This window comes from Danio rerio, chromosome 24 (genome assembly GCF_049306965.1).
Source record: "Danio rerio strain Tuebingen ecotype United States chromosome 24, GRCz12tu, whole genome shotgun sequence".
In the NCBI taxonomy this organism is placed as follows: Eukaryota; Metazoa; Chordata; class Actinopteri; order Cypriniformes; family Danionidae; genus Danio; species Danio rerio.
This window is the reverse complement of record NC_133199.1, coordinates 45,697,501-45,714,017: the sequence shown is the minus strand read 5'-3', so window position 1 is coordinate 45,714,017 and position 16,517 is coordinate 45,697,501. Positions and strand designations below refer to the sequence as shown.

The following is a 16,517-nucleotide window of genomic DNA, read 5'->3' as shown; positions in this document are numbered from 1 at the left end:
TGTGAAACACAATGCATTTCGCCGTGTTGTACCCATGGAAATGACGTTTCCTTTCAGCCTCAGGATTTGATGTTGTCACTATATATGTTGCTGTCTCTTCGCTGCACTGCACAGGTTACAGAAACAGATAACATGCTCACAACATCCAATCAGATCAGAGCAAGCGAAAAGCCACATGGCATTCATGACAACACAGAGAAGCATTGAAAGGTCTAAAAGCAAGTCTCAGACTGTTTTTGCACGCAATTAACAAATAGTTGCATTAATTAAAAATCTAAGTTTAGTGACAAGGCAGCACTGGCCCAATCGGGTCAATCACAGTCCGGTCTACTGTCCCGAGCGGCTCACGCTGGCCCTGGACCATCAGGCAGTTCTATTGTTGAGCCCTATAAGTGTGTGCATGAATATATGTGTGTGTGTGAGGGTGTGTCTGTGTAAGTGTGTGTGTGATTGTGTATAAGTGTGTGTGTGTGTGTGTGTCAGCTGGTCAGACGGGACTTTCTGCAGGATCTATATTGAGTGTCATCAGATCTCCAAGTCGTCCTGAAACAGGAAGTGACAGAAATCAATCCTCACCTGCTGGATTATTCATGAGCGTCTGTGAGCTCAGCATTCAGCAGCACTTTCTGTTTCTGCTTCCACAACTGAACAACCGGACATTAATACACAACAAACACACAGGCAACAAAAAACACGACACAAACGCAAACTGACTTAATGTCAATGCACTAGCCTGATGGGTCAGGTGAACATCTGATATTGACGTCAGAAGATCCTGTAATGGAGTTTTGACATGTGTTTAGATGCCATCAGCTTTCATTACTCAGAGTCTTGGTCTCATTTCTAGTCCAAATATCTCAAAACATTTAAATCAAGAAGCATTTTCTAGACAAAAGTCATCATTTTCAAAACATATTGTGCTGTTTTCAGAAATAATGAGTCAAGATTAAGTGAGTTTTTCATTAAAACAAGCAAAATTATCTTGTTTTTGCTTTAAATTAAATGTATTTGACTTACCCCAGGAGTGACACAGGTCTTAGTGATTAGAACTGTGTCCTCACAGCACTCAGATCGCTGATTTGAGTCCCGGCTGGGTCAGTTGGTGTTTCTGTGTGGAGTTTGCATGTTCTCCTCGTGTTGGTGTGGGTTTCCTCCGGGTGCTCCGGTTTCCCCCACAGTCCAAACACATGCGCTATAGGGGAACTGATCAACTACACTGGCCCTAGTGTATGAGTGTGTGTGTGAATGAGTGTGTATGGGTGTTTCCCAGTACTGGATTGGGGCTGGAAGGGATTTTGGCTGTTTAAATCAAATGCTGAAATAGTTGGTGGTTCATTCTACTGTGGCGACCCCTGATTAAGCTGAAGGAAAGTGAATGACTCACCCATTGGCAGATGATTTACACTTTTATTTGATGAAATGTTCTCCTTTTATTACAGGTGTTGCTGGAGTTCCCTACACTCCGCTCTCACACACACACACACACCCCTCGAGTTTACAGCGCTGCAGAAGACGTGATGTTTACTCTGTCAGTGTGTGAGGAAGTCAGTTATTCTGTCAGCATTATTCTGTCAATGAGGAGCGGATCAATACAACCACACACACACACACACACACACACACACACACACACACACACAGACACACACTCACACGCAGACAGAATCACTGTTGTGGTGAATAATTCTAAGTCTGAGTTACGCAGCAGCTTTACACTCATCAAAGGTTTCATGATCACCTCCTCACTCTGTGCTGGACTGTTTACTTTCAGTTTTGTTTATTAATAATGAATAAAAAGTAAAGAAAATCTAAAAATACAGTTTAGTTATTCAGCTATTGCACATTACAATATCATTTATGTGTCAGATATTCAGCCTCATGATTCCTGTTAACATTTAAATAAGAGTGAAATAAAGTTAACAATACAATTATATACATATATAAATCTATATACATATTCAGATAAAGATGATTTATGTGCATTGTTGACTGTTTTAACACATTCATTCATTTGCTTTTCAGCTTAGTCCTTTTATTAATCTGGGGTTACCACAGTGGAATGAACCATCAGCTTATCCAGCATATGTGTCAGCGGATGCAACCCATCACTGAGTAAAACCCATACACACACACACACACACACACACACACACACACACACACACACACACACACACACACTATGTCCAGTTTAGTTGATCAGTTCCCCTATAGCGCATGTGTTTGGACTGTGGGGGAAACCGGAGGAAACCCACACCAACACGGGGAGAACATGCAAACTCCACACAGAAACACCAGCTGACCCAGCTGAGGCTCAAACCAGTGACCTTTCTGCTATGAGGTGATTATGCTACCTATTGCGCCACCGTCCTGCCCTGACTGCTTTATCTGTATAATATAAATGAAAGCATGTATGTACAGATAAGTGTCTTTACAGGAGACAGAAAGCATATTAATTTTCTGCTGCTGTATTGTTTATTATGACTATAAAACAGGCAGAAACTGATGTGCGAGCTGTTCAAGTTGGGTATACTTCACTAACATTAGCATAACTGTACTTTTCCAACATAGATTATTCATGAAAGTAGAGGTTTGATGATATTGATCGCCACCAATAACCATCAATAATCATCCTGAGATCGAAACAGAGTTTTACGCCCCATATAGTCTATTAGCGCTGTTTGAGTCAAGCGCAGATTAAATATGTTGATTTATGCACGCCCCCCGCGCGATGATTGGACGCGGCCACCGAAGCCCCGCCCCCGGCCGGCTGGAGTTTCATGGCAGGCGAATCTCATACACACTCGCGTGAATCCGCGCAGAAACACACACACGCACACACACACACATGCGCGCGCGGGTTTTGATCTCGAGTGTGTGTTGCTGACTTCTGATGGATGATGGATGTGCAGGACTGTGGAGGAGTGATTCTCACCGCGTTTCATTCATTCAGGACACACGCAGATGATGAGCAGAAACACACAGCAGCAGACAACAGGTCAGAGTCAGACACACACACACACACACACACACACACACACACACACACACACACACACACAAACACACACACACACACAGACAGAGAGAGAGATAAACGCACGCACACACTGAATATATAGATATATAAACAGACAAACACACACACATACACACTATATAAATATATATATATATGTGCTGGGTAAAAACATGTTGTGCAGATATAAACACACGTGCAAGCAAATATTTGAGAACATTTATATATTTACATATAAAATATAAAATTGATACAAATAAAATTAAATGTCTGAGACAAAATAGTTTTGTTTATCTGTATGTGTGTGTGTGTGTGTGTCACATATACATAATAATTACATAATTATATGCATAAATAATACACACACACACACACACACACATATATGATGTCAAAACAAACTTTAATTTTGACTTTGATTAATCACAATTAATCTTTGCCCAGCACTAATACACACACACACACACACACAAGCACACACACTCTCAAACACACACTTTTACAATTATTTATATACATACACACATACATGCACACACACATACACGCGTGCACACACAAACACACAGCATCTCATGTTTAGCACAAAAAGACTTGTATATTACATTCTCATATACACTGATAAACACACACGCATACACTTAAACGCACTTTGCTTTCCCATTTGTTTGTGTTGTAGTTTTGAATGTGTGTAATGAAAATGTCACACTCATCGAGTTGTGTTTCATTTACTGCTGCATTTACTGATCAGTGTGGTGTGATGTTGTAAATCAGCAGCGTTAACACACACACACACACACACACACACTCACACTCACACACACACACAGTATGATATTCAATCATGCATTTGCATCTGTTTTGCAGTGTGTTGAATTTGTTATGTAGAAGAGTTTGATCCTGTATGATTCACTGTGATCTTCAAATATTAGCATAACACACACACACACACACACACACACACACACACACACACACACACACACACACCTGATTGATATACAGCCTGATGTCTCGTGTTTCTCATGCAAAGCGCTTACACACGTTACTGCACACTTTACAGATTCTGTGCTGTGCTATCCCAGCATGCTTTAGTGATGTAATCAGGGTCAGCCGGTGATGGGACGCTCTCCGCTTGTGCGTGTGTGTGTGTGTGTGTGTGTGTGTGTAGTTATATTAATATTTACACTCCAGCAGAGTTCGGTTGAGGATCAGAGCTGAGTTCTGGAGAAGATGAACACAGATGAGTGTGATGAAGCTGAAGCTACAGCTAGTGAGGAGCGCTTCATGACACCGTGTGTGTGTGTTTGAGTGTGTATGTGTTTGTTTTTGAGTGTGTGTGTGCATGAAAGTCCAACACAAGAAGCTCTAGGCGGGACACACAGTCAAAAACAAACACATACACACTCAAAGAACACACTTACACACATACACTCTCATACACACACACCTTTGTTACAAATGTAATGATGTGTCTCTAGGTTCTCATGTTTAACATACACACACGAATGACACTCACAAATTATTTCACACACACACACACACACACACACACATACACGCATGCCTGCTGGAAATGTGATGCTGTGTGAAGAAAGATGATGTAGAGAAATATTTGATGATGATGATGATGATGAAGTGTGTGTGTGTGTGTGTGTGTGTGTGTGTGTGTGTGTGTGTGTGTGTGTGTGTGTGTGTGTGAACAGCAGATGTGTTGTGGATTTAGAGCAATATATTTTTAAGATCTTGACACAGTCAGTGATGAATGTGTGGCAGATGACTGACTGTATCAGTTACACACACACCCACACACACTCGCTCGCTCACTCTCTCATAGACACACACACACATATGCAGACAGTCAAAACACACACACACACATATGCCGACAGTCAAAACACACACACACACACACTTATGTACTGCATACACACATACATAAGCATATATGTACACACGAACTCTTCCACACACACACACACACACACACACACACACACACACACACACACACACACACACACACACACACACACACACACACACACACTCAGCTGTTGTTCAGAGGTCAGTGGTGTCATGTTGTATCTTCCTCTGAAGTGACATAATTCACACAGGCTGAAAACTCCATTGTGTGAGTGTATGAGTGTGTGTGTGTGTGTGCATGAGTGTGTGTGTGTATGGTTTGACTGACAGCACGTGGTCGTGTGTGTTTGCCTCATCATTTCAGTCAGTGCTCTGTCTGCTTCACAAAGAGAAGTCCTGTAGCTTGTGTGTGTGTGTGTGTGTATGTTAAGGTCTCTGTGTGTGTGTGTGTGTTAAGGTCTCTGTGTGTGTGTGTGTGTGTGTTTTTGTGTATGTTAAGGTCTGTGTGTGTGTTTGTGTTTGTGTATGTTAAGGTCTATGTGTGTATGTGTGTGTGTTTGTGTATGTTAAGGTCTGTGTGTGTGTGTGTGTGTGTGTTTGTGTATGTTAAGGTCTGTGTGTGTGTGTGTGTGTGTTTGTGTATGTTAAGGTCTGTGTGTGTGTGTGTGTGTGTGTGTGTGTGTATGTTAAGGTCTGTGTGTGTGTGTGTGTGTGTGTGTGTATGTTAAGGTCTGTGTGTGTGTGTGTGTGTGTGTTTGTGTATGTTAAGGTCTGTGTGTGTGTGTGTGTGTGTTTGTGTATGTTAAGGTCTGTGTGTGTGTGTGTGTGTGTGTGTGTATGTTAAGGTCTGTGTGTGTGTGTGTGTGTGTGTGTGTGTGTGTGTTTGTGTATGTTAAGGTCTGTGTGTGTGTGTGTGTGTGTTTGTGTATGTTAAGGTCTGTGTGTGTGTGTGTTTGTGTGTGTGTATGTTAAGGTCTGTGTGTGTGTGTGTGTGTGTGTGTTAGAGACTGTATGTGTGAGTGACTGTTATATTCATGTACAGTATATTAAATTAAATGTAATGATATATAATAGATAATAGTCAGGGTGGCGTGGTGGCATATTGGGTAACGTTGTTGCCTCGCACCAAGAAGGTTGCTGGTTTGAGTCTCGGCTGGGTCAGTTGGTGTTTCTGTGTGGAGTTTGCATGTTCTCCCCGTGTTGGCGTGGGTTTCCTCCGGGTGCTCCGGTTTCCCCCACAGTCCAAACACATGCGCTATAGGGGAACTGATCAACTACACTGGCCGTAGTGTATGAGTGTGTGTTAATAAGAGTGTATGGGTGTTTCCCAGTACTGGGTTGCAGCTGTAAGGGCGTCCACTTTGTAAAACATTTGCTGGAATAGTTGTTGGTTCATTCCACTGTGGCGACCCCTGATTAATAAAGGGACTGAGCTGAAGGAGAGTGAATGATTGATGAATGTGGCTGTAAATGTGTCTGTAATGCTGCGTGTGTGTTTTGTTTGATTGAGTTTTGCGGTAAGCTCTAACACTAGACTCTAGTGATGTGCAAATATGATGTGCTCTTCATAACTCCACTTCCTCTGATATTTAATCCTGTGATTGTTCTAGAAGTGTCTGATTCTCTGCTTTGATTGTGTTCAGTGTCAGCTTCTTCCTCTGGAAGTGTGCCGTATGTGCTGCTGTATGTAAATCATCTCCATTGGTTCATCTGTAATGCGGAAACTGTGACCTGCAGAATGTAGATCAGCATCAAAACACAAGACTGTGATGAAGATGTTCATATTCTAAACATGAAACAAAAACAATGAACAGTGTGTGCTTCCACAAATGTGGTTTTCTCTGACTAAAATAGACTAAATCAGGGTTTGTTTCACTAAAACTATACTGAATCAGGTTTTCTTTGACTAAAACTAGATTAAATCAGGTTTTCTCTGAATAAAACTACACTAATTCAGGTTTTCTCTAACTAAATTTAGACTAAATCAGGTTTTCTCTGACTAAAACTAGACTAAATCAGGTTTTATTTGAATAAAACTACACTAGATTTGGTTTTCTCTGACTAAAACTATAATAAGTTTAAAGTTAGACTAAATACAATTTTCTTTGACTCAAATAAACTAAATTAGGTTTTTCTCTGACTAAATCTAGACTAAATTAAGTTTTCTTTAACTAAAACTAGATGAAATCAGGACTAAATTTAGATTAAATCTAGACTGAGTTTGGTTTTCTTTGACTAAAACTAAAGTAAAGTAAGTTTTCTTTATCTAAAACTAGACTAAATTAGGTTTTCTTTAACTAAAACTACACTAGATTTGGTTTTCTCTGACTAAAACTACACTAATTCAGGTTTTCTCTAACTAAATCTAGACTAAATCAGGTTTTCTCTGACTAAATTTAGACTAAATCAGGTTTTCTCTGACTAAATTTAGACTAAATCAGGTTTTCTCTGACTAAATCTAGACTAAATCAGGTTTTCTCTGACTAAATTTAGACTAAATCAGGTTTTCTCTGACTAAATCTAGACTAAATCAGGTTTTCTCTGACTAAATTTAGACTAAATCAGGTTTTCTCTGACTAAATCTACACTAGATTTGGTTTTCTCTGACTAAAACTATACTAAGTTTAAAGTTAGACTAAATACAATTTTCTTTGACTCAAATAAACTAAATCAGGTTTTCTCTGACTAAAGCCAGACTAAATCAGGTTTTCTTGGATTAAAACTAGACTGAATGAGATTTTGTTTAATTTTGCGAGTCTAAAAATTGCTTCTTGATTGAAGAATTGTTTAAAATTGGGACTAGAAGCAGGACTAGACTCAGTAAGAAAAGCCTGCAGTGTACAGAAGGCATTAGAGTGAGGTTGTGCTGGTGTTAAAGCATGTAAAGCAGTGCAGTTTTGAGCTGATCTGAGAACAGCTGATGCTCATCAATGCCGTCGGTCCACATTCCAGCCGACGGGAATAAAGACGGAAGAGCAGCAGAAATATAGTCAGAAAGTCCAGCGGATAGTCATGAAAGCTTCCAGAAACGGAGACAGCCTCGGCCAGCACAGGTAAAGACTGAGATTACTACAGTAAAGGAAGAGTCTGTAAACACTGCTCATTTAGTTGACTGTATACGGCTGATTCTGGAACTGCGGGGTCATTTTTGCTGGTTTTGAGTAAAAACACAAATAATTTCAAGTTACCTCTAAAAAGTATGTTTGAGTGTGTATTTAGAGACATGTTGTGTTCAATATTCATTTGAGACTTGGACCTACAGTGTGTTTGACAGTCTCCGCCTCCTGAATTATACTACTGAGCTTATAATACCGGAGTCTCATTTACATATTCTTTTTTAGTTTAATCTAGTAAACATTTGTATGAAACAACTAGTTTCTGTGTTATTCATAATTTTTGTACAAAAAAAAAATGTTTAGTGTATTTTAGTGTACCATCAACTCTCTTATTGTCAGCTCTGTAATAATCAATTCTATTATTGTCAACTGTTATCATCAACTGCTTAATCTTCAACTCTATGATCGTCAACTTTGTAATCGTCAACTCTATTATCAACTGTTACCGTCAACTCTATTGTTGTATACTCTGTCATCGTCAACTCTTTTATTGTCAGCTCTGTAATAATCAATTCTATTATTGTCAACTGTTATCATCAACTCTATTATTGTCAACAGTTACCGTCAACTCCTTTACCGTCAACTCTATAATCGTCAACTTTGTAATCGTCAACTCTATTATCAACTGTTACCGTCAACTCTATTGTTGTCAACTCTGTCATCGTCAACTCTTTTATTGTCAGCTCTGTTATAATCAATTCTATTATAGTCAACTCTTGTATCGCCAACTGTTATCGTCAACTCTGTTATCGCCAACTGTTATCGTCAACTGTTATCATTAACTCTGTTATCATCAACTGTTATCGTCAACAATGTTATCGTAAACTCTATAATCGTCAACTTTGTTATCGTCTGTTAACTCTATTATTATCAACTGTTCTCGTCAACTGTTACCGTCAACTCTTATTGTCAACTGTTATCGTCAAATCTATTGTGGAAAACTCTTCGTCGAAATCATCAATTATGTTAACGTAAAATCTGTAACTGTTTAAAAAGTTGAACGATAAGTTAAACAACTATTAACAGAACTGAATGTTCACAGTATCACATTTAAGCATTTAGCATTACTCAAATTAATAATGGATTCAGCTGACTGTCGAATCTCTTGTAAATTATCCCAGTTGAAGAGTAATGAATAAATGAATGAATGAATGAATGTCAAATGGCAGAAATGAACCCACAGTTCAGGAATGAGCCGAATATTTCTGAAGAACTGGATTCTATGCTGAAGTGAGCGATATCGTCATCGTAAACCGTGTTTGTTTTAGGGGAAATGATGCTGGTTGAAATATTTGTTGGATCTCAGATTGGATGGAAATGTAAACCAGTTCTGTTTGTTTTGTGTTCGTCACTTTTCATAATTACGCTGATTTCTTTAGAAGACGCATTCTCATTCAAAACGCTTTAACGAGGAAAAACACTACAAATATTTGCACGTTGCTGACAAACTGGTTCTGTTTGACTATAATGTCAGGTCAGATTAAATAAAGAAAAGTGATTTTATAATCACGGGAAGCAAATTAAACATAAGAGTGTTGTTCCAAATAATCAAAAACTTCCAGAGTAATGTTCAGAGTAACAAACAAAAATAACAAACAAACAAAATCTGTAAAAATGAACAAAAACAGACGCGTTTATTATTATCTATATCAGATTAAGTGATGATACTAAACGTCAATCTGCTGAATATTATAAAAATTTTTAATTATCAGAGGTACCACCACAGTGGAATGAACCGCCATTATTCTAGCACATGTTTTACACAGCGGATGCCCTTCCAGCTGCAATCCAGTACTAGGAAACACCCATACACACTCATTCTCTCTCTCTCACACACACACACACACACACACACACACTCATACACTACGGCCATCAACATAGTTGATCAATTCCCCTATAGTGCATGTGTTTGACCCAGCCGGGACCAGGGACCTTCTTGCTGTAAGGCCACAGTGTTAACCACTGAGCCGCCGTGTCACCCCATGTGACATCTTGTGTTTTTTTAAAGAATAAAGATGATTAATGAGTGTTTTGGGGTCAAACTGATCCTTCAATAGTCTTTAATATGTCAGCAAATGATTATCCAGTTGAATTAAGACTCACTGATTCATGTCAATAAATGATTCTTCTGTTGAATTGTAGTTCACTGCTTCTTGTCAGCAAATGAATCTTTTGTTTAATCACAATTCACTGATTCATGTCAGCAAATGATTCTTTTGTTGAATCGTGACTTACTGATTCATGTCACCAAACGGTTCTTTCCTTGAATCATGACTCACTGATTCATGTTCAAAAATTATTCTTTTGTTGAATCAAGACTTACTGATTCATGTCAGCAAAGGGTTCTTTCGTTGAATCATGACTCACTGATTCATGTCAGCAACTGATTCTTTGGTTGAATCATGACTCACTGATTCATGTCAGCAAATGATTCTTTTGTTGAATCATGACTCACTGATTATGTCAGCAAACGGTTCTTTCCTAGAATCATGACTCACTGATTCATGTCAGCAAATGGTTCTTTTGTTGAATCATGACTCACTGATTCATGTCAGCAAATAGTTCTTTTGTTGAATCATGAATCACTGATTCATGTCAGCAAATGATTCTTTTGTTGAATCATGACTCACTGATTCATGTTCGCAAATTATTCTTTTGTTGAATCATGACTCACTGATTCATGTCAGCAAATGGTTCTTTTGTTGAATCTCTACTCACTGATTCGTGTCAGCAAATAGTTCTTTTGTTGAATCACTACTCACTGATTCGTGTCAGCAAATGGTTCTTTTGTTGAATCATGAATCACTGATTATGTCAGCAAACGGTTCTTTCCTAGAATCATGACTCACTGATTCATGTCAGCAAATGGTTCTTTTGTTGAATCATGACTCACTGATTCATGTCAGCAAATAGTTCTTTTGTTGAATCATGAATCACTGATTCATGTCAGCAAATGATTCTTTTGTTGAATCATGACTCACTGATTCATGTTCGCAAATTATTCTTTTGTTGAATCATGACTCACTGATTCATGTCAGCAAATGGTTCTTTTGTTGAATCTCTACTCACTGATTCGTGTCAGCAAATAGTTCTTTTGTTGAATCACTACTCACTGATTCGTGTCAGCAAATGGTTCTTTTGTTGAATCATGAATCACTGATTCATGTCAGCAAATGGTTCTTTTGTTGAATCATGAATCACTGATTCATGTCAGCAAATGGTTCTTTTGTTGAATCCCTACTCACTGATTCGTGTCAGCAAATGATTCTTGATCTAAATAGTAGGGACAGGAGTTTTGGACACAGGAACGATTGACACACTCAGATTTGTCTACTGGAACTCATGTCAAACATGCGGGATAGTTTTTTTTGCTCAAACAGGCATCTCACACACACACACACACACACACACACACACACACACACACACAGTCATTGAGAACCTGTTTTAGTGGCTGTGGGAGAATGTGCTTTTGTGAATGCTGAAAGTCCCGATCTGTGTGTGTGTGTGTGTGTGTGTGTGTGTGTGTGAGAGAGAGCGAGAACCTGTGTCAGTTTCTCTTTCATACACACTCTTGTTCTCTTGTTTCTCTATCACTCTCTCGCACAGAATCTGCTTTGCATGAGTGTGTGTGTGTGTGTGTGTGTGTGTGATTTGACTGGTAAATCTGCACCGTTGTTCTCTGTCAGATGAAACTGACTCTGAGTTTCTCTTTAATTGTGTTCAGTGTGTGTGTGTGTTCCCCCCACACACACACAATCTGCAGGACTCAGGCTGTAGAGAGAGAGAGAGTGTGTGTGTGTATGTTTATTTGTGTGTGAGAGTGAGTTTTTGTGTGTGTGAGTGTGTGTGGGTAAAGCAGGATTGTTTTGTCGTTCTTCAGTGTCACATCTCTATTTTACATTTGTTTCACATGATTTTCTGTGTGTGTGTGTGTGTGTGTGTGTGTGTGTGTGTGTGTGTGTGTGTGTGTGTGAGTGTGTCTCGCTGAGGCTAATAGGAAGTTAATGTTGTGTTATTGATTTTGTGAGGGTGTGTTGAGAGTGATGATATACAGCATTATACCACACACACACACACACACACACACACACACACACACACACACACACACACACACACACACACACACACACACACACACACACACACACACCTCTCTGACACTTTACAATCACTTCAGTCAAAACAGGAAGTTCCAACGGCGGCTACTTCCTTTCTGAGGAGTTCTAAAAGCACACGCCGTGTCCATTAATACACTTAACACACACACACACACACACACACACACACACACACACACACACACACACAAATGGACACACAGACATATATACTCATACACACAGACACACACACACACACTTACTAATATACTGTATAAACACACACTTGTACACAAATACAAATGCGCACACACACACACACACACGTATTCATATATACAAACACAGACACACACATGTACTCATACATACACACACACACTGTCACACTCACAGTAATCCACAGACTGCACACACATGGAGAATGTTGGAGTGTGTGTTCTCTATCGCTGTATAACAGTTCTGAGCTGAGCTAATAATAGTGTGTGAGTGTGTGTGTGTGAGTGTGTGTGAGTGTGTGTGTGTGTGTGTTTGTGTGTGTGTGTGTGTGTGTTGATCAGTAATGCTCCATTAGCTCTGATATGAATCTGTCCGGTTCAGAGTGACTCTATTGATCCGCTAATGTTGAGCTTTTAGCCTCTCGCTCTGCTGACGCCGCTGCCCGCCTGACCGCCCGCCTGCCTGTGGGGTAAACTGGGCAGCGCCGCGTCTCTGGTGGGTCATAAGACTTTCAGAACACTCTAGACAAATGCTGGGTGGATTTACACCACTGCTGGGTCAAACATGGACAAACTTATCGTTGGGTTAATTTCTTTTTTTTCCCATGGAATTGAAACCTTTTAACCCAGCGGTTGGGTTTGTCCACATTTGACTGAACATTGGGTTAAATGACACTTTTTAACCCAGGGGTTGGGTTATTTGTTTTTTAATGACATTTTCATTATAGTTTTTAATTAAATGGTCGGCTTTTTTCCATATTTGATCTGAGATTTGGATTATTTTTTTTAATTAAATGTAATCACAGTGACCCAGGGCCGGGGTTTGTCTATATTTAACCCAAAATTGGGTTGTTTTCCCCAATTACATTAAACTTTTTTACCCAGCGGTTGGGTTTGTCTATGTTTAACCCAACATTAAGTCTTTTCAATTAAATTTAGATTGCAATTTTTTTAACCCAACTCTTGGGTTTGTCCATATTTCACCCAATGCTGAGTTATTTTAATTCAGATTAATTTAAATGACACTTTTAAATCTAATAGTTGGCTTTGTCTTCATTTGACCCAGCGGCTGATTACATTTATAAAATATAATATAAATGACACCATTTAACCCAGTGGCTGGCTGGCGATTTTTGACCAAACATTGGGTTAATTCTTTTCAATTAAATATTAATTACACAGTGTAACCCAGTATCTGACAGCATTTGACCCAACACTGGGTTCTTTTTTGAGTTTAATGTAAGTGACGCTTTTTAACACAACACTCAGGTTTGTCCACATTTGACTCAACATTGGGTTTAACTACATTGAAATCACTTTTTAACCCAGCGGCTGGCTTTGTCTATATTTGACCCAATTGTGTTTTTTTTCCCTAATAAGTTTAAATTTAACTTTTTAACCCAATGTCTGGGTTTGTCCAAATTTGCTGCAACGTTAGGTTAAAACAACCCAGCATTTTTCAGAGTGAAGGGTCAGATTCCAGAGCCACGGTGGGCTTTAATCTGCATTCTCAGAGACTGATGTGGAAACACACACACACACACACACACACACACACACACACACACACACACACACACACACACACACACACACTGATAAGATGGAGAGTGTGGTGAATTTGGCAGATTGGGGATCAATAAATCAGAAGTGCAGTTCATCTAATCAGCAAATGCTCAGGATAACAGTTGAGTTCAGCTTCAGACCGGGATACAGCTGTGCTGCTCTGCTGTAGTCTGTCAGTATGCATCCGTCATTTGATTATAAAGTCATCTTTCTGTTGTGCAACATTTTGTCTTCAAAAACAAAAGTAATCATACTTATTAATAATATATTTAAAATATCTTTATTATCTTTCTTTTGTTTGTTAATTTATAAGTAATTTGATTATTGACATTTTAATATAGATATATACGTTGAAATGGCATTTAGAGAAATACAACACAGCAAGTGTATTTTTGAATTGCTGTTATTTATAAATGATTGAATCATTGGATAAATGCACATGAGAAATTATAAAATGAAATTAATTACACAAAATAAAATGATAAAGGTGGAATTTGGGGAAAAGACTATTTTTTTCTAAAATAAAATTTTTTTTTTTTTAAAAGTCAAAATTAAGTGAGTTACTCCTTAAAACAAATATTAAAAAAATCTGAAAATGGTGTCAGCAAAATACAGATATTTTTTCATATTTTTTGCTTGCCAAACTGGCAAACCATATACAAAACATTTGCTTGTTTTAAAGAAAAACTCACTTAATTTGGACTTTTTATTTCTGTAAAGGAGACAAAAATTATTTTACTTAATAATAAAAGCAATAATGTCTGGAGTTATAATTTTATTTGAGACTGCATACAATAAGAAAGCAGTCATTTAAAATTGTAAAAAAACTTTTACATTTAATGAACTGATGAACTGAATAATTTTCCTTTAAAAAACATGAAAAAAATGAATAAAACTGACTCAAAACTCAATTATGTTTGGCTTTTGAAACATTATTTCAAGAGTTCGCCCTCAGCTGATGATTGATTATAAAGCGTGTTCATCATGCTGTCCCGGGAGAGAGCCCTGAGCACATAAGATCCTTGAGCCCGGGGCTCCCTCCAGTTTGCAGGGCGAGAGGGGAGTTTGAGCTGAGGTAGATCTGGAGAACTCCCCTGCTGTAGTAGCTGATGAACAGATAGTGATCACTCTTAAAAGATAACTACTGACTAGCAGCATGTCTATAGTGCTGATTTGGATTAGTCAATTAACCTAATTCATATGTTTTTGGACGGTGGGAGGAAACCGGGGAACCCGGGGGAAACCCACGTGAGCACAGGGAGAACAAGTAAACTCCACACAGAAACATCAGCTGGCTTGGTAAGGACTAGAACCAGAGACGTTCTTGCTTTGAGGCAACAGTGCTAACCACTGAGCCACCGTGCCGCCCATCTAGGAATGGAGGAGAAGGAGCTGGGGTGGAAGAGGGGGATTCTTCAAGATGAAGATGTCTGTGATATGGAGCTAAGGGTGTTTATAGTGGCTGAGGAATCGTCTGATTGGTCAGTCATACATTGGATAATGCAGGACCGGCTCATAAACACGTGATCCTCTCCACATTAGTTTATAAATAAACCGCACTTAAAATACTCTATGTGGCTGAGAAATAGCTATTAACATCTTTTGTTTGGTGGGGCCAGTGAAAACTGTGGCAGGGCAAGTAAAAATCTGAACCACTGGCCCCGTCGGGCCGGTAGAAAACATTTTTAGCGTTGAACCCTGAAGTGTACTGAGCTCTTGTGCATGTGTGTGTGAGCATGCAGACGGATTATTGTCTGAAATTGTGATGTTTTTTCTGTCCATCATGTCTATTGTTATATGTGCTGCAGCTGAACAGTCCAGCTCTGTGCTCCTCAGTCTGCTCTTCCTCATCAGCTTTGCTTGTAATTCGACTCAAAGGTATTTTTAGGCTCCAGATGTTTCTCTTTAAGACTCGGGGAGGAAAAACGCCGGCGCTCTTGATGGATTCATGATAGTTTTTACCTCCCGGAGACTCGAAAAAACAAACCTGTGCGCCAACATTAGAGATGCGGAGACTGAGGCGCCTGATTGGCTGATATGAACGACCTCCGAGACGCTTGCGTTTTAATGTTGAGATGGATTTGTTTGCGCTCCTGCAGGAGTGAGCTCATGAGTTCTGCATGTCTCCAGCACACGTTTATTTTCACTCAGATCTGACCTATATACATGTCGGGGGGCACCACGTTTACAAAACCCTCGATAGAAAATATAGAATAATATTCTTCTCAAATGATCCGGGAAACGGGCCTGGGCACAGTTGGGATAGCAGAGTGTGAGTGCGCCCTAAATGTGTTTTTTGGGGCTTAGTGGTTGGGGCTGTTGCCTCAAAGCAAGAAGGTCTCTGGTTTGAGTCTCGGCTGGGTCAGTTGGTGTTTCTGTGTGGAGTTTGCATGTTCTCCCCGTGTTGGCGTGGGTTTCCTCTGGGTGCTCCGGTTTCCCCCACAGTCCAAACACATGCGCTATAGGGGAACTGATCAACTACACTGGCCATAGTGTATGAGAGTGTGTGTGTGTGTTTGAGTGTGTATGGGTGTTTCCCAGTACTGGGTTGCAGCTGGAAGGGCATCCACAGTGTAAAACGTGCTGGAATAGTTGGTGGTTCATTCCGCTGTGGCAGATGAAT

The 16,517-nt window shown here is 39.4% G+C and overlaps 1 protein-coding gene across 2 annotated transcripts in view; it reads left to right on the top strand.

The window, feature by feature from the left end:
• The first annotated feature begins 2,820 nt into the window (after positions 1–2,820).
• The window catches only part of arhgap28 (Rho GTPase activating protein 28), a 47,531-nt gene continuing 33,834 nt past the window's right edge, over positions 2,821–16,517 (top strand). Inside the window, 1 exon segment of one of the 2 annotated variants that reach the window (NM_001007435.1) lies at positions 2,821–2,998. In NM_001007435.1, coding sequence (NP_001007436.1) covers positions 2,901–2,998 — 98 coding nt within the window. In that variant the 5' untranslated portion in view covers positions 2,821–2,900. 2 annotated transcript variants of the gene reach the window in all.